The following is a 24509-nucleotide window of genomic DNA, read 5'->3' on the forward strand; positions in this document are numbered from 1 at the left end:
CTAGCCGGCACCGTACAACCTCGGTGAGCCTCTTCTTTTTTATAAAAAAACTTAGTTTTATGTGATGAACTTGAATATTAATTAAGTTGGTCACTCATATATCCATGATGTTGTGTACTTAATGATTTTTGATATACATATAAAATGCAGATGAGTCGACAATGGATGTACGGTGACCGGTGCCATCCCGAGTTCATTATCGGCATGCATTATTTTCTCAACGTGGCTGAGGCAAACAGGCGATCGAATGGTTTCATGTATTGTCCATGTAGTTCCTGTAAGAATATGAAGGATTACTCTACCTCGAAGACCCTTCACGTCCACCTGCTGGAGAATGGTTTCATGCCCAGCTATACTTGTTGGACCAAGCACGGAGAAAGAGGGGTTATATTGGAAGACAACGAAGAAGAAGAGGATAGTGACAACTATCCCTTATTCACCGAAGACGGTGGTAGTAGAATGGGGAAGACGAAGTCGAAGAAGAGCTCATTTTCGATGAGCCGATTTTTGATGACCCGGATGACGATTTGGGTCGGGCCATTCTTGATGCGAAGATGAACTCATGGAAATGAAAAGGAGAGGTTGAAGTTGGAGAAAATGTTAGAGGATCACAACAAACTGTTGTACCCAAATTGCGAAAATGGTCGTAAAAAGCTGGGTACCACGCTTGGAATTGCTGCATGGAAGGTAGAGAATGGTACTTCTGACAAGGGATTTGAAAAGTTGCTGAAAATAATAAAGAAGATGCTTCCAGGGGAGAACGTGTTGCCCTCTAGCACGTACGAAGCAAAGAAGGTTGTCTGCCCTCTAGGATTAGAGGTGCAGAAGATACATGCATGCATCAATGACCGCATCCTCTACCGCGGAGTACGAGAATTTGAATGCATGCCCGGTATGTAGTGCATTGAGGTATAAGATCAAAGCGAGATGACCTCGGCGATGTTGAGGGTGAGTCCACCCCCGGGAAGAGGGTTCTGCGAAGGTGATGTGGTATGCTCCTATAATACCATGGTTGAAACGTTTGTTCCGTAACAAAGAGCATGCCAAGTTGTTGCGATGGCACAAAGAGGACCGTAAGAAAGATGTGATCTTGAGACACCCCGCCGACGGGTCGCAGTGGAGAAAAATCGACAGAGAGTTCAAGTCATTTTCAGATGACGCAAGGAACTTAAGATTTGGTCTAAGTACGATGGCTTTAATCCTTTCGGGAGCAGAGCTCCACCATAGCACTGGCCGGTGACTCTATGTATCTATAACCTTCCTCCTTGGTTGTGCATGAAGCGGAAGTTCATTATGATGCCGTGCTCATCCAGGGTCCAAGCAACCCAAACAAACACATTGATGTGTACCTGAGGCCATTGGTTGAAGAACTTTTAGAGTTGTGGCGTGACGAAGGTGTACCTGTGTGGGATGAGCACGAACAAAAGGAATTTAACCTACGAGCGTTGTTATTTGTAACCATCAATGATTGGCCTACTCTTGGTAACATTTCAGGGCAGTCAAACAAGGGATACAATGCATGCACACACTGTTTAGGTGAGACTGATAGTAATTATTTGGGAAACAAGAATGTGTACAGGGCATCGTCGATTTCTTCCAAAATAACATCACGTAAGAAAGAGAGGAAAGCATTTCGGAGGTGAGGCATATAACCGAACGAAGCCTACCCGCCCTAATGGGGAAGTTATATATGATATGGTCAAGGATTTAAAAGTGATCTTTGGAAAGGGTCCCGGACAATCATTCCGCATGATGTTGACGGACACGTACCCATGTGGAAGAAGAAGTCGATATTTTGGGAGCTACCCTACTGAAATTCTTAGAGGTTCACTCTGCAATCGACGTGATGCACGTGACGAAAAATCTTTGCGTGAACCTGCTAAACTTCTTGGGCGTGTATGGGAAGACAAAAGATACACCGGATGCACGGCAGGACCAAAGCAAAGTATCCACGAAGGAAACAACCCGAATCCAGAGAAGTATCAAGGTCCTGCCAGCTATGCTCTTACCAAAGAGGAGAAGGAGATCTTTTTGAAGTCTGAGTAGCATCAAGGTCCCGTCGGCTTCTCGTCGAATATAAAGGGAATAATAAACATGTCGGAGAAAAAGTTTCAAAACCTAAAGTCTCATGACTGCCACGTGATTATGACACAATTACTTCCGGTTGCATTGAGGGGGCTTCTGTAGGAAAATGTTCGAGTACCCATTGTGAAGCTATGTGCGTTCCTCAATGCAATTTCTCGAGAAGGTGATCAATCCACTTACTCTACAAAATTTACAGAAGGATGTGGTCCAATGTCTAGTCAGCTTCGAGTTGGTGTTCCCACCATCCTTCTTCAATATTATGACACATCTCCTAGTTCACCTGGTCGAAGAGATTGGCGTTCTCGGTCCTGTATTTCTACACAACATGTTCCCCTTTGAGAGATTCATGGGAGTCTTAAAGAAGTACGTTCATAACCGTGCTAGGCCAGAAGGAAGCATCTCCAAGGGCTATGGAACAGAGGAGGTCATTGAGTTTTGTGTTGACTTTATTCCTGACCTTAAGCCGATCGGTGTTCCTGAATCGCGCTATGAGGGGAGACTGCGTGGAAAAGGCACGCTAGGAAAGAAATCAGCAACGTGTATGGACGGACATTCTTTCACTCAAGCACACTACACAGTTCTACATAATTCCATCTTGGTGGCTCCGTACAAAGAGGAACACAAGGAGATCTTACGCTCTAAATACCCGGAGCAACGTGAAGATTGGATTAATGGAGAACACATGAAGACTTTCGGCGGTTGGTTGCAAACACGTCTCATGAATGTCACCGATGACGAGCAGCTGTACTTGTTGGCCAAGCAACCATCTTCTACTATATCGACTTTTCAAGGGTACGAGATTAATGGGAACACATTTTACACTTTCGCCCAAGACAAAAAGAGCACCAACCAAAACAGTGGTGTCCGCTTTGATGCAGAAGATGGCAATGGGAACAAGGTCACATATTATGGGTACATAGAGGAGATATGGGAACTTGACTATGGACCTAATTTCAAGGTCCCTTTTGAAGGAGATATGCCCTAGAGGCAATAATAAAGTGGTTATTATTTATATCTTTATGTTTATGATAAATGTTTATATATCATGCTATAATTGTATTAACCGAAACATTAGTACATGTGTGATATGTAGACAACAAAGAAGTCCCTAGTATGCCTCTTAAACTAGCTTGTTGATTAATGGATGATTAGTTTCATAATCATGAACATTGGATGTTATTAATAACAAGGTTATATCATTATATGAATGATGTAATGGACACACCCAATTAAGCGTAGCATAAGATCTCGTCATTAAGTTATTTGCTATAAGCTTTCGATACATAGTTACCTAGTCCTTATGACCATGAGATCATGTAAATCACTTATACCGGAAAGGTACTTTGATTACACCAAACACCACTGCGTAAATGGGTGGCTATAAAGGTGGGATTAAGTATCCGGAAAGTATGAGTTGAGGCATATGGATCAACAGTGGGATTTGTCCATCCCGATGACGGATAGATATACTCTGGGCCCTCTCGGTGGAATGTCGTCTAATGTCTTGCAAGCATATGAATGAGTTCATAAGAGACCACATACCACGGTACGAGTAAAGAGTACTTGTCAGGAAACGAGGTTGAACAAGGTATAGAGTGATACCGAAGATCAAACCTCGGACAAGTAAAATATCGCGAGACAAAAGGAATTGGTATAGTATGTGAATGGTTCATTCGATCACTAAAATCATCGTTGAATATGTGGGAGCCATTATGGATCTCCAGATCCCGCTATTGGTTATTGGTCGGAGTGAGTACTCAACCATGTCCGCATAGTTCACGAACCGTAGGGTGACACACTTAAAGTTGGATGTTGAAATGGTAGTACTTGAATATGGAATGGAGTTCGAATATTTGTTCGGAGTCCCGGATGAGATCCCGGACATCACGAGGAGTTATGGAATGGTCCGGAGAATAAGATTCATATATAGGAAGTCATATTCCAAGTTTGGAAATGATCCGGTGCATTTATGGCAGGTTCTAGAAGTTTCTAGAAAAGTCCGTAAGAAACGCACTATGGAAGGTGGAGTCCCGGAAGGACTCCACAAGCTTGACCAGCCAAACCCTAAAGGAGGAGTACCTTGTGTGCTCAACCTATAGGTGGCCGGCCACCCCACCTCAAGGAAAGGTGGGAGTCCCACCTTGAGTGGGACTCCCTCCTTGAGTAGGTTTCCCACATATGGGAGGTTTTAGTGTTGGGGTCTTATTCGAAGACTTGGACTAGAACTCTTGGGGCTTCCACCTATATAATGAGGAGGAGAGGGAGGGGGGCAGCCACTCTTTGGCTCAGCCTTGGCCGCACCCCTTAGAGGGCCGGCGCCCAACCCCCCTCTCTCCCCAAACCCTAGCGGTCTCTCTCCTCCACCACATCCCGCACGCTTAAGCGAAGCTCCGCCGGATTTCTCCACCACCACCGACACCACGCCGTCGTGCTGTCGGATTCAAGAGGAGCTACTACTTCCGCTGCCCGCTGGAACGGGGAGGTGGACGTCGTCTTCATCAACAACCGAACGTGTGACCGAGTACGGAGGTGCTGCCCGTTCGTGGCACCGGAACCGATCGTGATCAAGATCTTCTACGCGCTTTTGCAAGCGGCAAGTGATCGTCTACCGCAGCAATAAGAGCCTACTCTTATAGGCTTTGGAATCTCTTCAAGGGTTAGTCTTGATCATCTCCTCGTTGCTCCCATCTTCTAGATTGCATCTTGGCTTGGATTGCGTGTTCGCGGTAGGAAAATTTTTGTTTTCTATGCAACGTTATCCTACACCTTTGTTCCGGTGTAAATGGTTCAACCTGAAAGACGGGGTACAGGTAGACCCGCAGTACGGAATGACTACAGTGGATTTCAAGAATCTTGGGTACGACACCGAACCATTTGTCCTAGCCAGTGAAGTGGCTTAGGTTTTTTATGTGAAGGATATGTCTAGCAAACCGAAAAAAAGAAAAGAAAGGCAAGAGGACACATCATACGATGAGCCAAAGCGGCACATAGTTCTTTCAGGAAAAAGAAACATCGTGGGAGTAGAGGACAAGACAGACATGTCAGAAGATTATAATAAGTTTGACGATATTCCACCCTTCAAGGTAAAAATTGACCCAAGCATCATCTTAAACAATGAAGATTGTCCATGGTTGCGTCGCAGTAAGAAGAAAGGGAAACGGGCGAAGAAAACTCAGAAGACTAGCTAGCTACATATAGGGATCATAACTTGTGTATCTCAATATGGAAATCACTTTTGTGTAATGATGTTACTGTATGTAAGATATTAACAATGGAGATGGTTGGCTTGTTTTACTAGTTAAGTCACGGGCTTGCAGGGAAATTTTTCCGAGGCGGAACTTCCGAATATGCCATATATAGGGCATGTGCACCAAGGGCATATTCGAGAAGTTCCGCCACGGGAGATTTCCCAACCCTTTCCGCAACATTGTTAGAGGAGATGGAGTCTTCCACGGGCTTGCAGGGAAATTTTTCTGAGGCGGAACTTCCGAAGATGCCATAGGGCGTGTGCACCAAGGGCATCTTCGACAAGTTCCGCCACGGGAGATTTCCCAACCCTTTCCCCAACATTGTTAGAGGAGATGGAGTCTTCCACGGGCTTGCAGGGAAATTTTTCCGAGGCGGAACTTCCGAAGATGCCATAGGGCGTGTGCACCAAGGGCATCTTCGACAAGTTCCGCCACGGGAGATTTCCCAACCCTTTCCTCCATCCATGGTGATGAAACTCTCCATCCATGTTGGCTTGTTGAGCTGCTTCCCATGGTCTATCGATGCTCCTTTTATAGGCAGAGCGTCCTTATCCTGCCGACAGCTTTAGTACCGGTTGCAGACACCAACCGGTACTAAAGGTTACCCACGCGTCCTTATCCCACCGACAGGGCGTCGTGCGCTACATACTTTATCTCATCGAGCAGGGCGTCCTTATCCCGCCGACAGCTTTAGTACCGGTTGCACCCACCAACCGGTACTAAAGGTTACCCACGCGTCCTTATCCCACCGATAGCTTTAGTACCGGTTGCACCCACCAACCGGTACTAAAGGTTTGCCTCGATCTGTCTTCCCGCCTATTTTCTTCCCGCGCTTTCCACCGGTTCCCGCCTCTGTCTTCCCGCCATTTTTTCACTATATATATGTAGGCTTGGCCACCATTTACATATCACATCTAGACTCATATCTGCAAACCTCATCATTCTCTCCCATGGCTTCCATCGCATCTCTAACCCCCGGGAGGCGGAGGCGCTTGCGCCTCGAACTACCCCCTGCCCGCCGGGCTACCGCGTCCCGACCGGCTGGTTGCTAAGCGTCGGAGGCGCACCGGTCCCTCCGGTCCCTCTAGGTGTGGCGCGCGAGATGGCCATCACGAACCACTACTACTTCGAGCTCACGCTGCAGGCGGAGGAATCCCAGTGGCATCCCGACTACAGCCCGACTTGGGAAAGCTTCTTCATCAATCGGCGTGAGAGGGCGCTGCTGTGCACGAGGAGGGCGGCCCGCCTCCTCCGAACTTCAACGAGGCCGGCCGTCGGGCCGTGGTGGCGCGGCCGGACTCTCCAGCGTCATGGCCTACCGTGGCCCCCGCCTGCGCTACCCTCGTCCCAGCCCACGCGTGCTCACCCGCCGACGTTCGAGTACCGCGACCCCGATGCCAGCGACGATGATGACGGCGACTACGACGACTACAGTGGCGACTACTACAGGGCTAGGCACGAGTATGACTGAATGACTCCAACAGTAGAATTTGGCCATGTATCTTTAATTTTCAGTTAAGCTATGTACTTTTAATTCGAGTTCAATCGTAATAAAATTTCATTCCCGCCCTTTCTTTTCCGCCTTTTTTCTCCCACGCGCGGCGTCGTGGCGGGAAAGTTTCCCGCGCGGCGTCGTGGCGGGAAAGTTTCCCGCGCGACGTCGGGGCGGGAAAGTTTCCTGTGCGGACGGCGTCGTGGCGAGAGTAAAGAAAAGAAATAGAATAGAGAAAAGAAATAGAAAAGAAAAACAAAAGCAATAGAAAAAATAAATAGAAAAGAAATAGAAAAGAAAGGAAAAAGAAAAGTAATAGAAAAAATAAATAGAAAATAAAGAAAAAGAAACAGGAATAGAAAAGAAACAGAAAAAAAAGAAAAGCAATAGAAAAAAGAAATAGAAAAGCAAAAGAAAAGAAACAGAAAAGAAAAGAAACAGAAAATAAAAAGAAAAGAAACAGAAAATAAAAAGAAAAGAAACAGAAACAGCAAAAGAAACAGGAAAGAAAAAGAAAAGAAAAAGAAAAACAAAAGAAACAGCAAAAGAAAAACAAAAAAAAAACCTTTGGTACCGGTTGGTACCACCAACCGGTACGAAAGCAAAAATTCCCCAATTTCCTTCTTCTTCCGCGCGCCAGACCTCGCAGAGCTCCCGTCGCCGACGCCGACTCCGTCATCGCCGTCGCCGTAGCGGCCGCCCTCGCCGTCGCCCTCGCCGTAGCCGCCGCCGTCGCCCTCACCGAAGCCGCCGCCGTCGTCGCCGTCGCCCGCGCCGCTCCACCTCTCCCCGCCGCCGTCGCCCTCACCGAGGTGAGCACCCGGCCCCTCCTCTCCCTTCCTCGCCTCCCTCGCCTCCCTCGCCTCCCTCGCGTCGCCTCCCTGGCCGGCGCGCCTCGCGGGAGGAGCCGCGCGCGCGTCGGCTGCCGCGCCACGATCGCCGCCGGCCTCCTCACGCACGCCCGCAGGTGTTCGAGAAATACCCGACCGCCCGCCGCCACCAGCTAGCGCGCCCGCAGCACCTGCCCGGCCGCGTTTGGCTCCACCCGCCCAAGCCTGCCGCCCCCAACCACGCTCGACTCTGCGCGCGTAGCACACGCCGTTCGACGAAAAGCCGCGCGCGCCGCGCCATCTACCCCCGGTAGCCGCCGTGTGGAGGGTAGGCGCCGGCGGCATGGTCATGGCGCGCCGTGCCCGTGCCCGTGCCGTTGTACGTACCCACCGCCGTAGCCGTGCTCGTAGGCGCCGTGCCCCCGTTGCACATACCCGTCATGTCGCCGGTCATGGCCGCCATACCCCTGCTCGTTAGCCGCCGTGTCCGTACCCGTACCCGTGGCCTTTGCTGCCACCGACGAGGTTGGACACGAACCCCTTCACCGCGGTGCGCCTGCGCTGCCACCTGCCGCTGCCGTCTGCTGCTTCGCTTGCCCGTGCGCCGTGCGCTGCCACTGCTGTTCTCGACGTGCCGCTGCCCTGTCGCTGCCGTGCCGCTGCCGTGCCGCTGCCATGCTAGCTCTATACCATTTCAACACAAGACAACACCATTTGGGTCAAAGAAAATCAAAGAAAAAGGGAAGAAAGTGAAAAAACCTAAGTGACATATGCTAATGGTCAAATCTGCCAAAAATAATATGATGCCTACTTTGAGCCCCTTTGGTTAACTATTTCTAAACTAAACTTGCTAATCTTTTTGCCCAGATCAATAGTACTCATAAAAGTGAACAACTTGGTCAAAGTCAACCTTGCTGATTCAAAGTCAAACTCTTAATATAAGCATGCAAAGTGGCAACTTTGAAACAAATTTTAGATTGCCCCAAATTTTGGAATATTCACAAACCAACTCCAAATTGCAAATCAAGACCACCAATTGCCGCCGCGGCATAGAGAGAAGAGCGAGAGGAGGAGCGCCGAGTGTTAGGGTTAGGGTCTGTAGCGGTGCCGAGTCCGTGGCGGTGCCGCCGCGACATAGAGAGAAGAGCGAGAGGAGGAGCGCCGAGTGTTAGGGTTAGGGTCGAGAAAAAGAGAGAAGAGCGAGAGGAGGAGGGGGAACACCGTGTCCGTGGCGGTCCGTTAGGGTTTTTTTGCTTTCTTCATTTCAATTGTTATCCATCTAGCAATCTGTTATATGATCATGACATGATGAATGAAATAAAATTGCTTTCTTAATTTTGTAGTGACATTGAGGTATGGAGGACGGCACCTTCGTCCGAGATGAGGAGGGGGAAGAAGCGGTGCAGCAATTGATCTATGAGAGTGCCCGCGGTCCGGAACCCGACGATGGAGATGACAACGATTTCCAAGACTTTCTGAAGTAGTACTACCTAGGTCCACACACCTTTTAATTATCATACTTGACTATTGTTTGATTGAATTATATTCTTGTAAAGAAATGCCCGCAACAACCTCCGGGGACCGATCTCTGTGGATTCTTCGTTTGCGAGTACATCCGCAGAATTGTCAACGAGAGAACGAATAATGAAAGAAATAAAGAGGTACAAAAACAATCTTCACAAATTTGTTTTGTTATCATAAGTTGTCTTTGAGTTGCAGAATAGTTGTTTCATGTATTCATTTGTATCTTATTCTTTTATAGTTGGCAAGAAAGCGGAACAAGCTCTCAATCGATGACCGCTTCATAGCAATAGGCGAGGAATTGGCGGGATTTTTCCTTCGGGACGTCATACCACAACTCGCAGAGCACCACTATGAATGAAGATGTACATGTTACATATATAGTTGACTCGAAGAGTACCACTATGCTACATGTAATAGACATATATAGAGTACGCCTCGGAGAGCACCACTATGCATGAAGATCGATCTTCATGCATAGTGCTACTTAATTTGCGATCTTATGCAATAACATGTGTGTTATATTATATGCACCAACTTGCTATGCATCATCTTGATCTTCATGTACTACCTAAACCCAAACGCGTTTCTGGTGCATCGACGCGATATGAAACAAACCGATATCCCTAAACCTCTCCAAAACCCTAAAAAGCCAATTCTCTGCCGCGTGCAGATTTGGGCAAATTCCTCACGCTGGGAACCTTTGGTACCGGTTCGTATTACCAACCGGTACCAAAGATCCTTAGCCCCGAGCTCTCCCGGTGGCCCACGTGGAGGCCCCTTTTATACCGGTTAAGTAAGCAACCTGCACGAAAGGGGGGCTTTAGTGCCGGAAGTTTTATACCGGTTGCAAAACCGGTACGAATGCCCCTCTGGAACCGGTACGCATGGACGTTTTTCTACTAGTGCATCGGCTTGAGCGGCGGATCCTCCTTGTACCAGCGCCCGCCCGCGGCGAACTCACGGAGCTTCGGCGGGACGTACAGGGCACCGATCGTACAGGACCTGTTAGACTTACTCTTAGATGTACAATCATCTGAGAAAGTGGTGGCAGAGGTGGCTCGTCCGTACTTGTGAATGGAGAGGGAGTACCGGCCGAACGCGGCAGAGAAGCAGCTCAAACCGCCTCAGGTTTTCAGCCCGTGCACGGCGAAGCCAGCTGCTCATGAGCATCGCATCAGCCACACGCACGCACCTTGGCTCCGCCTTTCCCTATCGGCCCGCGCGGGGCACAACCGTCAAATCGCTGCCACGTACACCTCCTCCTCCCCCTTTCCGCCTTTCCCCTCTCGCCCTCGCACCCCCCAAGCTCGCCCGCCCGCCCGCCCGCCGCTCGCTCCCCATCCCAAACCCTAGCCCTCCCTGCCCGCCCGCCCGGCCGGCCGCCGCACCCCCGGCGCCGTCGCGCGGCGCCTCCCACCCTCCGCGCCGCCGGCGAGGCTTCCTCTGCCGGCGGCCTCTCCTCCGCGGGACCTTCCCGGGGGCTCCCGCCCTCCGCCCGCGCCGGCGCGGGGCACCTCAGGTTGGTTCTCCTCTCTCTGTCTCGCTCTCCGCACACGGCTCTGATCTACGATTCTAGCTAGGTCCTCGGAACAACCTGGCCGCTCCGCCGGTTAGGGATTGCATAATCTAATTGGCCGTGGTGTCTGCCCTGGAAAAAAAAATCGGATCTTGCAGGGTCGGGTTAGGGAACGATCGCGTCTTATGTACGTTGTCGTGTCGCTCCAGCTTATCGGCAGTCAGGCTGCGACCTCTAGACAAGTCGGGCGACACTTAATCCTTGATTACAGCCTTGCAAGCTGCAGCCCTTGTCTGAGGCAACGGCACATGTTATCTGTGCTGGCTATCTTGCTACATCTGTCTATTGTTCACATGTACGTTGCTGTACAACTTGTCTCAACCACACATTCTCTAGCTGTATTACTGTTATTTTGTCAAGTCTTTGTTTGTGTTGTTTCGACTTTCAAGTAGGACTGAAATTTATGCTGAAATATTGAACCCGAATTCTTACGGGCAGGCACGTGCCAGCCGGACGCGCCGAGCGGGCGCGCTACAGGACAAAGCGAGTTGGGCTAGAGCGACGTACTATGGAATACGGCATCCTCCTCTTCACCCAGAAACAGTATTATTATGGATGTAGACTCTGACCAGAGCTCGGGTCCTGCTCTGCTCGTCCAAGCCGCCGCGAATCCCCACTGAGTTCGACTGGATCCATGCGCTCACATCCCTCCTTATCCGGCCGCCATGACCCGACCTCCTTGCAGCTGCTCCAGCCGCCGCGTAGCTGACCTCGTCCTCCAGCATTGCCGGCCGGTGCGCTCCAGACCATCTCCTCCAGCAGTTGCTCCGGCCGACGCGTCGCTGACCTCCTCGCGCAGCAGCTGCTCGAGATACTGCGCCGCCGACCTCCAGCAGCAGCTCCGTCCGGTGCCACCTCCCAATGGAGCAACTTTGAAACCCGATGGAGCAACTTTGAAATTCGACGGAGCAACTTTGAAACCCGATGGAGCAACTTTGCTGGCCAGAGCAACTTTGGAACCCGACAGGGCAACTTTGCTGCCTAGCAGAGCAATTTTGAAACCTGACGGAGCAACTTTATTATCTAGCAGAGCAATTTTGAAACCCGACGGGGCAACTTTACTGCCCATTAGAGCAACTTCAGAATCCGACGGAGCAACTTTGGAATCCAACGAAACAACTTTGCTGCTCAGTAGAGCAACTTTGGAAAACCAATGGAGCAAATTTGGAACGTCTTAAGCATTGAGACACGATACAATGACACAAGCAAATTTAGTGTCCAATGGTACAATTTTGGTGCTCGCCGACGTAACATTAGTTCACGATGGAGCAACTTTTATGTATGGCAAGGCAATATTAGTGCCTAGTGACGTAACATTGTTGCATGCTAGAGCAACTTTTGTGCATGGCAATGCAATTTAGTGCCCGACTACGCAATGTTAGTGTCAGCCGGAGCAACTTTGGTGCCTAGCGGTGCAACATTGATGCACGACAGAGCATGTTTTGTGCATAATAGGGCAATTTCAGCGCCCGATGGCGCAACTATAGTATGTATAGATGTTGTAAAGTTGTGTATCCCCGATGTGAAGTTCCATACCCCTAATGTAAAGTTCCCTACCCCTCGTGTAAAGTTGGCTAGTGCAACATTGGTGCACGATAGAACAATTTTGATGTCGAACGACGCAATTTTGTGCATGATAGGATAATTTTAATGTCCAACGATGCAATTTTGTGAAGTTGGTTCTGCTGCAGCAAAGTATTCTATCGCTATTATAAAGTTGCCTACCCCTCATGTAAAATTGTATTTTAGTTATTAAATCATCTATCATTGTTGTAAAGTTGCATACCCCGTTGTAAACTTTCCTATAATTTTACAATACCGCTAGAAAATTTAGCAAAAAGTTTTATAGCAACTTCATAGCAGCAATATGTAACTTTGCGACAACTCTAGAGAATTTTATGACATCGGTGAGCAACAAACTAACATAATTAATCAACTATTACTAAATTACATAATTGAGCAACTAATACATGATATTAAGCAACAAAATGTGGTCATTGAACAAGTATCATATGTTGTTGGGCAACTTCAATGAACCGAACGGGGAGAAAAACATGACACGCTACGTTAGCCATCAATGTATCAGACATGTGGGTCCCTTCTTTTTTCCTTTTTTTTCCTAGACTATTTCTCGTCTTCATCTACAATCTGGACATTCGCACGCACGACCATGGTGGGGGGTTCGCCACTGCGTGCGAGGTGCTGCCGGCACCAAAGCCAGCGGAGGAGAGTTCAGCTGCTAATCGGGCGGCGGCGCTGCGTGCTGCCGGCACCAAAGCCAGCGGAGGAGGGTTCGGCTGCTAATCAGGCGGCGGCGCTGGTTTGATTTCGGCCATGAACAGCGGCGAGCGGGCCTGAGGCCACCCGGGATGGGATCCCCTCGAGGAGCGTCGGAGGACGGCCAGCCGGGGCAGCGCCGGCTCCTAAGACGAGCAGAACCGCGACGATGGCCATGACCAGAGAGATTCTAGATTCTAGGTACCTCCGCAGCTCCCGCTCGTGGATGGATCGGCGGATCGAGATTTTCCTTTCCTTTTCTATCGGGGGAGGCAGTGACCGCCCGCTCGGTTCGACGACTGGGCACGCGACCGCCCACTAGACGCGCCCAATATTGAAAATGTTTTGCTTGCAACTTAGTTTGAAGCATGCCAAAGACATGCCTTAGCAAAGATTGATCCCAGTAACTTACCACTCAGTCCTTTTTCCTGTTTGTTATTTCTTTCCCTGGAGCTAAAATAGTTCATAGTTGTTAAACACTGTTGTAAGCATTAGTAAAGATTCATCCCAGTAACTTCACAATTAAGTACCAATGTTGAGTGGCCAGTTCAAAATTCAGTATGGTACATAGCTAGTATAACGTTTTTTGTTGACACTTAAGTGATATTGGAAATATTTAATCAGTACCATTTGTTTTGTTAGTTTAGAAAAAAAAAGTTGCCATAGTTTGCTCAGTTTAATCAATAATAACACAACAAGAATACTTTGGGGCTTGGGCATTTTCTTATTAACTTCTGATTATATTTACGCCTTGTGCAATCCCTGTCCCACATGTGGAAAACTTGGTCTACTTGCCCCTTAGGAACAAAATGGCTAAAAAGGAAATATGCCAGAATGGAATGTGGAGTTGCCTTTTTTGGGAAAGTTGTCTATGATTTTTATCGCTTGGAAATAATTGATGCTTATCTGCTCATAACATCTTTCCTTCCTAGTTATAAAGTTTGAAGCTTGGTGGTGAGTTCACTCCTCCACAATTACTCCACGTGAAACCAACAACCTCGCAGAAGTCAGAAATAAACAAATGCAATTTCACTGACGTTGGGGACCAACACTCTTGTAAAAGAAAAACAAGTATAGGATCCAGATTCCAACTCTAGGTTTTAGAATTCTTCGCCCAACCAACTCTCACAGTTTTGTATCGTAGCATAAAGGAGCAAACAGCGCTATTTACTCTAACATGACAAAGATCTTGTCCTCCTGCATGATCGCGGTCCTCGTCCCTGATGCCCATCTTTGTGTGTTTCAAAATTTAAAATCTTACGATGGCCCTTCCATGGTAGCTTCAGATGCTCCAACTTCTCGCCGCCTATAACTTCTCGTTGTTTTGCTCTCTTTTGTTGCTAGAAGTGAGCAGCAGTTGTAGGATACCAACGTCTTTCGACGATCTTGTAAGCTGGTGGCATAACTTGTTTTTTACTGGCTTCATAGCAACTCACATGCATTATGATAATTATCTTGAAAATATCAACTAGCTGTTTGAATGAAGCATGCAAGTAAGAATACTTGAGGTATACCCTGATTTGCTTTTTTTGTGATAAAAAGTGCACATAGGATACACCTCCAGCATGTTACATATCTATTTACTAGGATTGGCTATATTCTGTTTTGTTTCCAGCTTAAGCAGATTACGGAGGCAATTAACTCCATGTTTCCTGCTGACTTCTTACTATCCTCTTTCCAAATTTATTGATTGTCTGTTTGAGCAGTTAGTACTGTTATTTCATAGATTTTATTTGACCAATACTACCATGAGTTTTGTTCAGTTAAATAAACATTTTATTCTCAAAATGGATAGAGCATAATCAATTCCAATTGTTTGTTTGGGCATCTTAAGCAGTTGCTTCTGACCAAATATTATGTTTCCAGACCTGACGGAGAAGACGTGCTATGTCATGTGTGCCTAGCAGAGAAGGAATCACCAAGTTTGAAATTATTGGTCATTTGTTGAGACCGGGACGTAAGAATTGTAACCAGACACAATGACCACACAAGCCTGTAAGAGGAGGAGGTCAGTTTACATAAGCAGTGGGTCGGAAGATTCTGGTACAGATTCAGAGGTTGAGAGAAGTAAACCGTCTAAAAAACCTATGGTGACGTCAATTTCTTTGTGTGAGCATCAGCCATCCTCTAACAACAAGGTTAAAAGCATGAACACTAGCAAGACAAGGGTGTGTAGAACTATTCTGGGGAAGCTCATGGATCACCCAGGTGGTTGGCTTTTTCATCAACCGGTTGATCCAGTCCTATTTGGGATTCCTGATTACTTTGATGTTATCCGTAATCCAATGGACTTGGGCACTGTTAAGAAGAAACTCACAAACAAGAGCTATTTTGGCACTGATGAGTTTGCAGCAGATGTGAGGTTAACATTTTCCAATGCAATGAAGTATAATCCTCCCGGAAATCAGGTTCACACAGTAGCTGAACAACTGAATATAATGTTCGATTCAGAATGGAAATTATATGAAAAAAAATGGAGAGACAGAAATCTGGCGTCAGAGCAGCTGCACATGAAGGTAATTAAGGCTCGTACTGCTGTCAATTCAAAGCCAGTAGTTTCTGGAGGGCTGGTCTCATGCTCGAATTCAGTTGCAAAGAAGACATTGACAGATGCAATATCCTCCAAAGTAAGATCACATGGGACCTTCATTCACTTGATGATGTGTTATTTGTGTCCTAACAGCAATATAATTTTAATTTAATGGTGTGTGTGCAGCTAAAAATTAAGTTTTCTGTACGGGGCTCGGGGCAGACCTTGTCTAAAGGTGCTAATGGTGTGACTTCTTTTCATTTTGTGCCACAAACTTTTCTTGTTTACACTTTTCTGCCATGATTATTGATGTTTTTTATTCATTTTCAATTCAGATACGTCTTTGCAAGCAGCCGCTAGCAGAATGGGCTCTTTAAATCATTCTATCCCTTCCACCAAGGTATTGGCAATGAGTTCCCTTATTTTTCTTTGATGCATTTCTATCTTAGTCTTATATCACATTATTAATGAAGCAAATTCCCAGTTCCCTCTCCTAAGCCATGTATTCTATCTTCAGGATAGCGCTAAGGTAGCGAAGGTGCAGTCAAGTGAGCACAGCTCTCAGTCGATTGGTATGTTCAATAATTCCGCATAATTTTACTCAATGCTCTCTATCTTTGCTAATGCACATATTTGCTATCTTAGGAAATGAATCTCGATCTTGCAGCGATACTTCAACTTCGCCTCTTCCTTCATACGGGCAAGGTTCTTTCGGCTTGTTCTCTTTTTATCATATGTTATTTCATGTGGTTATTGTTTAATTCCTTACTTGTAGTGATAACGTAACAGTTAGTAACTTACAAAAATCTTGTTTCCATATAATGGTGCTAATGTGCTGCTTTTGTGATGTGAATTCAGGAGATGGAAGTTATATACATGATGAACCTTTGTCACCAACCAAAGCCCTTCGTGCAGCAATCCTTAAGCGGCGTTTTGCTGGAACAATTGTGAAGGCACAGCAGAAGGCACTTCTGGACCATGTAATGTTTCTAAATACACGCGAAACTGTGTTCATCGCAATTATGCTTTTCACTTGCAGTATGCAAGTCTTTCTCTGCACTCACACACATGCTGTTTTGATCTCCTATGGGCAGCAAATAGACCCTGCAAAATTACAGATGGAAAAGGAGAGGCTGGAAAAAAGGCAGCAACAAGGTAATAATTAGCCCTGAGCTTCTAATGGGCTATTATGTATAGGCTGGTATGTTTTGTTGTCTGCCAATTTTCCGAGTTGGCACTTGGCAAAGTAACATATATGTGCACTGAACTCTCTCGTACCCAAGATAAGCTATACTTATCTGAATTCTCAAGCTTCGATAATTTCCGTTGTTCAAATGGGTCTGGAAGGTGTTGGACAAGTGTCAGGAAATATTCAGTATATAGTCTTGCATATGTAGTTTGTATGTTTTGCCACCTAGTATTTGAGCTAATTTTTAATTGATTAGTTACAGTTGGGAACTAGCTAGGAACTGTCCTTTGTGTGCTATGGAAATAATTTATATGCCATGAACTTTTTCCACTTCTAAAATGGGTATATTATTGCGATATTCAACAGAACAGTTGTTGAAAAAGGAATAACACTGTTCAAAAGAAATTGTTTGACTTATAGGGACTAGGGCTGTCCTTGGTTTGATCTTTATCTGATGCCGGTAACAAAATGAAGACATACTGGCTGGTAAACGAAATATAGCTATGCATCGACATTAATTATCAATTAGCTGTAGACAGTTGTGTCTCGGTCTGTTAGGCAGCCAGTTTGTAGCTTCTATGTAAGGACGACCTGTTTCTTGTAAGTGACCAGAGAAGGAAGAAGTTACAACATCCGGTGATAGTTATTTGAAGCTGGGAGATAGTCATTGGAAGGGTCCCTGTTGTTTGTTGATGTGTTAGGGAGATGGATTAATTTCCATGCTTGTACTCTAGCATTCACTCGAAAATGTTGATTTTATGTGGTTGTGAGTACTAGGATCATTATATTTTGATGTGTATAGCATACATTCCGTTTTTGAAAATTGAGATGGAAACTCTAGGACCTTTTAGTGTCGTGTTGACATTGAGTTATGCTATTGCTGTGAATGCTGACCTTCAATCGTGTCTTCTTCCAAATGTTTCCTGTGCTGCAGAGAAAGAAAGGATTGAGGCCCAGGTTAAGGCAGCTGAAGTCGCTGCACAGTTCAAGTTAGACGAAGAAACGAGGATAAAGAGGGAGCAGGAAAGAGAGGCAGCACGCCTGGCACTACAAATGGTACTGGCTGCTTGTCATCTTCTGAGCAGCGAGTTTCTAAGCTTGATGTTACACAGTGCCTATTCAATCTCTCCTCTTTTTGTGTAGATGAAGAAGACTATTGATATTGACAACAGTGACTTCCTAAAGGAACTGGAAAACATGACCAAAAAGTGGGAGCTGAATCCCCCTGGTAAATTAATTGTGGATTTTGTTGATGGGATTGATCTTCCACCTGACCTGGGAAGCCCGCTGGAGAGGCTTGGCCTTTTTATGAAGAAAGATCTGGAAGAAGAGGTCGAGCATGAAATGGACGACAGCATAGCACCCTCCATGGTTGTTGACGTGGAGGAAGGAGAAATTGGCTGCTGTGGGTAATACTCTTAGGTATCCATTTTTTCTTTGCTTCTCAGGTTATAGTCAACATGCATGCCGGGGTTATAAGATTCTGTGATTCTGTCCTGCGACCCAGGCTATGTCATAAACAGAGTAGAGAGTTATTGTGGCTTGTGTGTCTAAAGCAAGATCCACCATAATGTCTCTGCCGAACTTTGAAATTGAGTGGTTCACAATCTTGTGGTTGTCAACAACAGTATGATGGCACTGTATAGGTAGCTGTTTCAGGTCTATTTATTGTAAGTTCCTTGTACGAACATCCTGTAAAAACAATCGAGAAAGATAATAGAAAAAAGAAAAAAGAGTAGTGAGCTAGTATGTACATTGTTGTTGCTGATGGTGAAGAGTGCAGACGGATGCTTTGCGATGGTGGTGCCTCTTTGTTGTCTGTCCCAGCGGAATGTTTTCTTACCTGCTAACACGCCTACCCAAGGTTGATGAGGAATTTCCCGTGTTCACTGTTCCCGACGTGAAGGTGTAGCGAGAAAGTATATATGAAATAGCTTAAGATTTGCAACTTCACAACAAAGTGGCTGTAGTTTAGTGGTGAGAATTCCACGTTGTGGCCGTGGAGACCTGGGCTCGAATCCCAGCAGCCACAGTTTGTTTTTGGAAATATAATTTATTTTTAACCTTTTACTTCTTTGGTCTTCTCCAAATTATGTTCTCATGCAAATACTATGTGACTGGAAAAAAAATCTCCCATAGATACAATTTCTACAAGATCATAATAATATCAAAAAGGACAGCAAGAAAAGAAAGATGCATGAGCATTTCACTAAAACATCTTGCAAAGGTTGATTCCAAATCAACACCATCCTACTATTGCATATGGCGTAAACCACTAACTAATGGGGTTGTTGTACACCGTAAATCATTGGTGTGATTGTCACGTGTTGTGTCTGGCCGGAGATAGATATGTATAATCACCTAGAAAAGCTTTGGTGTTTTTCTTTTTTTTGAGAATGCATTGGTGTTTGCTGATGCACCCACGCTTAACAAAGGCACATTAGGGTATCTTCAATTTTTAGTTCTTGTATTTTGTTGAGTGTCAGTGATATACATGTGCACTCAGAATGAGGGATGAGTGATAATAAGAGTGAAAAGGCTATCTTTATCCATACTGTAAGTCACTCATTTGTTATAAGTCACTCATTTGTCACGGGTTTTCTTACTAAAAATTCATCACCGGTCATAGAAACATGGAACAATTGATCGCTAGGCATGACACTAAGGAAATGGACAATGGGAAGCCCCCTCACTCCATCTAGAGACAACATATTAAATGTACTATAATGAGATGTATTTTAATGTTAGCTCTAACGATCAATATTTAAACGTCTCTCAAATTATGCGGTGTAAAATTTATGTAGAAACATGTGAATAATAGATGGTGTATATGATACAAAGAAAAAAAATGTTTTCTCCTCATTTCCAAGAGGCCATCTCTTCGTAAGTGAAGCCATACTCTCCTTTTCAACCTCTCTTTTCCAAAGCAACAACTACCGGTGTGGCTTTGCCACGTGATATGACCCTTGTACTTGCCTAAGAGATGGCTTGTTGCATTTTGCATATGATGTGGAGTACTAAGAGGAAACTAGTTATCAGCAACCTTGGGAAATGATCTAAGTAGAAGCCACGTGACGTCGCTCTCCCCACCAGGTTATTTTCATCACTACAAGTTCATTTGTTCGAGGCGATCAGAAAAATATACACTTTCCACGTGATGTGTTGAGATATCTAGGGGGTGTTTGAAACGATTTGACATGTCTTTTTTTTTTTTGAATTAAGTTTGTTTCTCCAACTAAAACTAATAAAGAAAATGAGTTATTCTTGCCCAGAGTGCTGGTTTCCTTAGTTTTACCACATTGGAGCCTATCACCATTGAAGCGACGTCGCACCCTGCTGCTCAACCAACACCCTTCCCACCGCCCCTAAAGAATACGACAGACAACATCGAAGTCATAGCTTGCACCACCGATGCAAGGAAAAAGACTTGCGGATCGTCCACCACTATCATCTCAGAGGCTAGTGTTAGGAACCCTATTTGGCCCAACCTAAAAGACCTAGTGGTGGAGCCAGGACTAGCCACAACCTGCCGTGAGTCATGCACTAGTATTTATGAGGTCAATTGTGGTGTATCCATAGTCGGGGGCTTTTTGCTCACTGATACGTCTCAAACGTATCTATAACTAGTGAACTCCCCGCGCGTTGCTGCGGTAATTAAAGAAACATATTTTAGAAAGAAAATGTGAAAGTAAACAAAGCGGATATGTATGAGTTATCTAGACAACTTTTCCTTGTAGTGAATCCTTAGTGCGAACAATTGCATTAGGGAAATCATAATTAAAATGATTTAAATATAACATCACAAACATTTTGATGTTGCAAAAGTTGGTACAGTTTAAAATGACACAATGTTCATTTGGATAAAGATGTCTGCACTTTATAATGGAGCAATATTGTATCTGTGCAAAATACTACTATATATGATCAGCAAAATATTCATGGAAAAGGATCGATAGAAACAAATCAAAGTTTCCTCTGGCATTCTACTTGTGTCCCTTATTTCTGTCTTATGGCTACTCAAATCTGTTACAAATAAATAGCACTAATACAGCTGCAAGAACATACACTACAATTGATGCACTTGATTAAACCATTATTGTATGATCTTGACACAATATAACCAAATAGAGATAGAAGAAACTAATCTGACAACAAAAGAGAACAAATATTCTCACCTTCTCACATCGCTCTATAGGTATAACAAATTTTATTAAGCATTTGTCAAGCAACTGAGCCAATAAAATCAGCTGTGCTGCAAATAATTAGTAGATCCTCACACTTCATTTTACTTCACACGTAGTAGCAACTCCATGAGAGATTGATGCTCCTGTGTCCAAGGCCATCCATACGTAAATCATAGCGTGGGAGACCGGCCCATCAAAGAAGAAAGCAGAGCCTCGGCACCATGGATAATGTGCATGCTGTTGGCTATGTGCTCGAGGAATCAGAGCCAGTGGCGGACCTAGGATTTTACCAATGTGTATGCCATTTGGTAAAATTTTGACACACATTTGGTAAAATTATTTACGGCACTGTAATTTCGTAATTGGTATACAACGAACAAATAACATCTAGCTGTAAATTTTAAGTTGGAAAGGCTGTAAACTAACATGCAAACTTGCAAATAATTTAAGCACCATATTTATAGTTTGAAATAGATGCATCATATATTCATTTTCGTGATTTATGAGAATTACATATAAATCAAGAATTTTGAGGCTAAAATTACCGTACATCTGCATGCGAATGCAACGTACCAACGCCGATTGTTGTACGTGGCTTCGAGCTCATGGGCTCCGGGTTACCGACGAAATGCAATTGTAGATTAGACGGGTGTGGGTATGGACTTCGGCGAACTGCCCCGGTGGCGCGCCGGCGAACTGTAGCAGCGTTTTACATACCGGCAAACTGCGGCGGTCTATCAATATGCTGGTGAAGGTGAACTGCGGCAGCATGGCGGGGTGCGACTCTGTGATGTATTGCGATCGCATGAGATCTGCTATTCAGTTCTTTCTTTTACAACACGATCTGTTATTCAGTTTGTGGATGTGCACGTCTCCGCTCATTTGTTTTCTTTTTCCGTTGTTCCAGTGCTACCTACGGCTGATCGGCTGTGCCGAGGGCTATGCCATGGCATACCTGGCATGCCCACTGGGTCCGCTACTGATCAGAGCATGAGTGCAATCGAGCATTTAGGTTCAGGAAATCCTGGCAAACAAAAGGAAGAATATCAGATTGAAAGCAGAAAATTTTCAGGAAATCGAGCATTTAGGTTCAAGAAATCGAGCATGGCTACCTTAGTGTCGATGCATCGGTGATGTGCAGAAATAGGTCGCCGTAAATGATGATCTGAATAGTTCATAACAGTGAACTACCAAGGTATTTATCTTCACCACTCACCTACGATGTCCCTTCAACTGCCCTCCACTATTTATTTTCCATGAACTGAGTGGGCACATCCATTAATTACTGTATTTGGGAGTAATCTTTCTTTAGAGAGTATCGGTGGCAGTTTCAAAAGACAGTGGATGGAAAAATGCACCGAGAAAACACTAACGTGCAGTAGACTAAAAGGTAAAAAATGGGCTTGTTGTGACGTGGCATTGCTGCATGTGCGTTAAAATTAATTTGTGACACATAATTAACTACCATAGATTTAGAATCTGATGGACAAGAACAATTGAGGTGATGTGGCTACACCAAATTTCAGCTTGCAAACATTAAATGCGTTTTAGTGGGGATGAACTTTATAGATATTATAGATTTCTTATGTTCCATGCTACTTTTATTATGATACTCACATGTTTTATACACACTTTATGTCATTTATATGCATTTTTCGGTACTATCCTATTGACGAGATGCCGAAGAGCCAGTTGCCGTTTTCTGCTGTTTTTGGTTTCAGAAATCCTACAAAGGAAATATTCTCGGAATTGGACGAAATCAACGCCCAGGGTCTTATTTTTCCACGGAGCTTCCAGAAGACCGAAGGGGTTACGAAGTGGGGCGACGAGGCGCCGCCACCATAGGGCCACGCGGCCAGGGTGGGGCCCGCGCCGCCCTATGGTGTGGGCCCCTCGTCAGCCCCCCGACTCTGCCCTTCCGCCTACATATACTCTCCGTCGCGAAAACCCTATTACCGAGAGCCACGATACGGAAATACTTCCAGAGACGCAGCCGTCGCCAATCCCATCTCGGGGGATGATACGCGTACAACACGCGTCCGTTGGGAACCCCAAGAGGAAGGTGTGATGCGTACAGCGGCAAGTTTTCCCTCAGTAAGAAACCAAGGTTTATCGAACCAGTAGGAGCCAAGAAGCACGTTGAAGGTTGATGGCGGCGGAGTGTAGTGCGGCGCAACACCAGGGATTCCGGCGCGAACGTGGAACCTGCACAACACAACCAAATTACTTTGCCCCAACGTGACAGTGAGGTTGTCAATCTCACCGGCTTGCTGTAACAAAGATTAGATGTATAGTGTGGATGATGATTGTTTGCAGAAAACAGTAGAACAAGTATTGCAGTAGATTGTATTCAATTAAAAGAATGGACTGGGGTCCACAGTTCACTAGTGGTGTCTCTCCCATAAGAATAAGCATGTTGGGTGAACAAATTACAGTTGGGCAATTGACAAATAAAGAGGGCATGACCATGCACATACATGTTATGATGAGTATTGTGAGATTTAATTGGTCATTACGACAAAGTACATAGACCGCTATCCAGCATGCATCTATGCCTAAAAAGTCCACCTTCATGTTATCATCCGAACCCCTTCCAGTATTAAGTTGCAAACAACAGACAATTTCATTAAGTATGGTGCGTAATATAATCAACACATACATCCTTAGACATAGCATCTATATTTTATCCCTAGTGGCAACAGCACATCCACAATCTTAGAGGTTGCTGTCACTCCCCCAGATTTAATGGAGGCATGAACCCACTATCGAGCATAAATACTCCCTCTTGGAGTTACAAGCAAACACTTGGCCAGAGCCTCTACTACAACGGAGAGCATGCAAGATCATAAGCAACACATAGATGATAGATTGATAATCAACATAACATAGCATTCATTATTCATCGGATCCCAACAAACGCAACATGTAGCATTACAGATAGATGATCTTGATCATGTTAGGCAGCTCACAAGATCCAACAATGATAGCACAATTAGGAGAAGACGACCATCTAGCTACTGCTATGGACCCATAGTCCAGGGGTGAACTACTCACACATCACTCCGGAGGCGACCATGGCGGTGAAGAGTCCTCCGGGAGATGATTCCCCTCTCCGGCAGTGTGCCGGAGGCGATCTCCTGAATCCCCCGAGATGGGATTGGCGGCGTCTCTAGAAGATTTTCCATATCGTGGCTATCGGTACTGGAGTTATTCTCGACGAAGGCTTAAGTAGGCGGAAGGGTAGGTCAGGGGGCGCCACGAGGGGCCCACACCACAGGCCGGCGCGGCCAGGGCCTGGGCCGCGCCGCCCTGGTGTGTGGCCGCCTCGTCGCTCCACTTCGTTTCCTCTCCAGACTTCTGGAAGCTTCGTGGAAAAATAAGATCCTGGGCGTTGATTTCGTCCAATTCCGAGAATATTTTCTTACTAGGATTTCTGAAACCAAAAACAGCAGAAAACAATAACTGGCTCTTCGGCATCTCGTTAATAGGTTAGTGCCGGAAAATGCATAAATATGACATAAAGTATGTATAAAACATGTGAGTAACATCATAAAAGTAGCATGGAACATAAGAA

General features: G+C 45.6%; 1 protein-coding gene and 1 non-coding gene across 5 annotated transcripts; both read left to right on the plus strand.

Annotated features, from left to right (window-relative positions):
• Positions 1–10544: 10544 nt before the first annotated feature.
• Positions 10545–18504, plus strand: LOC127292210 (transcription factor GTE12). Of its 4 annotated transcripts, none has more exons than XM_051321575.2 (10): positions 10545–10698; positions 14899–15659; positions 15749–15806; positions 15898–15962; positions 16080–16134; positions 16208–16267; positions 16421–16542; positions 16657–16717; positions 17686–17807; positions 17895–18504. In XM_051321575.2, the coding sequence occupies exons 2-10, from the start codon at positions 15012–15014 to the stop codon at positions 18162–18164; spliced, it is 1461 nt and encodes a 486-aa protein (XP_051177535.1). In that variant the 5' UTR covers positions 10545–10698; positions 14899–15011; the 3' UTR covers positions 18165–18504. The 4 variants fall into 4 exon arrangements, with proteins under 4 accessions (XP_051177535.1, XP_051177542.1, XP_051177528.1 ...); XM_051321582.2 differs by lacking the exon at positions 10545–10698 and adding an exon at positions 10862–11050; XM_051321568.2 differs by lacking the exon at positions 10545–10698 and having other exon boundaries at positions 13368–15659.
• Positions 18505–18711: 207 nt separating this feature from the next.
• Positions 18712–18783, plus strand: TRNAH-GUG (transfer RNA histidin (anticodon GUG)). Its single transcript has one exon. It is a non-coding gene; the product is annotated as a tRNA-His (tRNA).
• The last annotated feature ends 5726 nt before the right edge of the window (positions 18784–24509 follow it).

This window comes from Lolium perenne, chromosome 1 (genome assembly GCF_019359855.2).
Source record: "Lolium perenne isolate Kyuss_39 chromosome 1, Kyuss_2.0, whole genome shotgun sequence".
Lineage (NCBI taxonomy): Eukaryota > Viridiplantae > Streptophyta > Magnoliopsida > Poales > Poaceae > Lolium > Lolium perenne.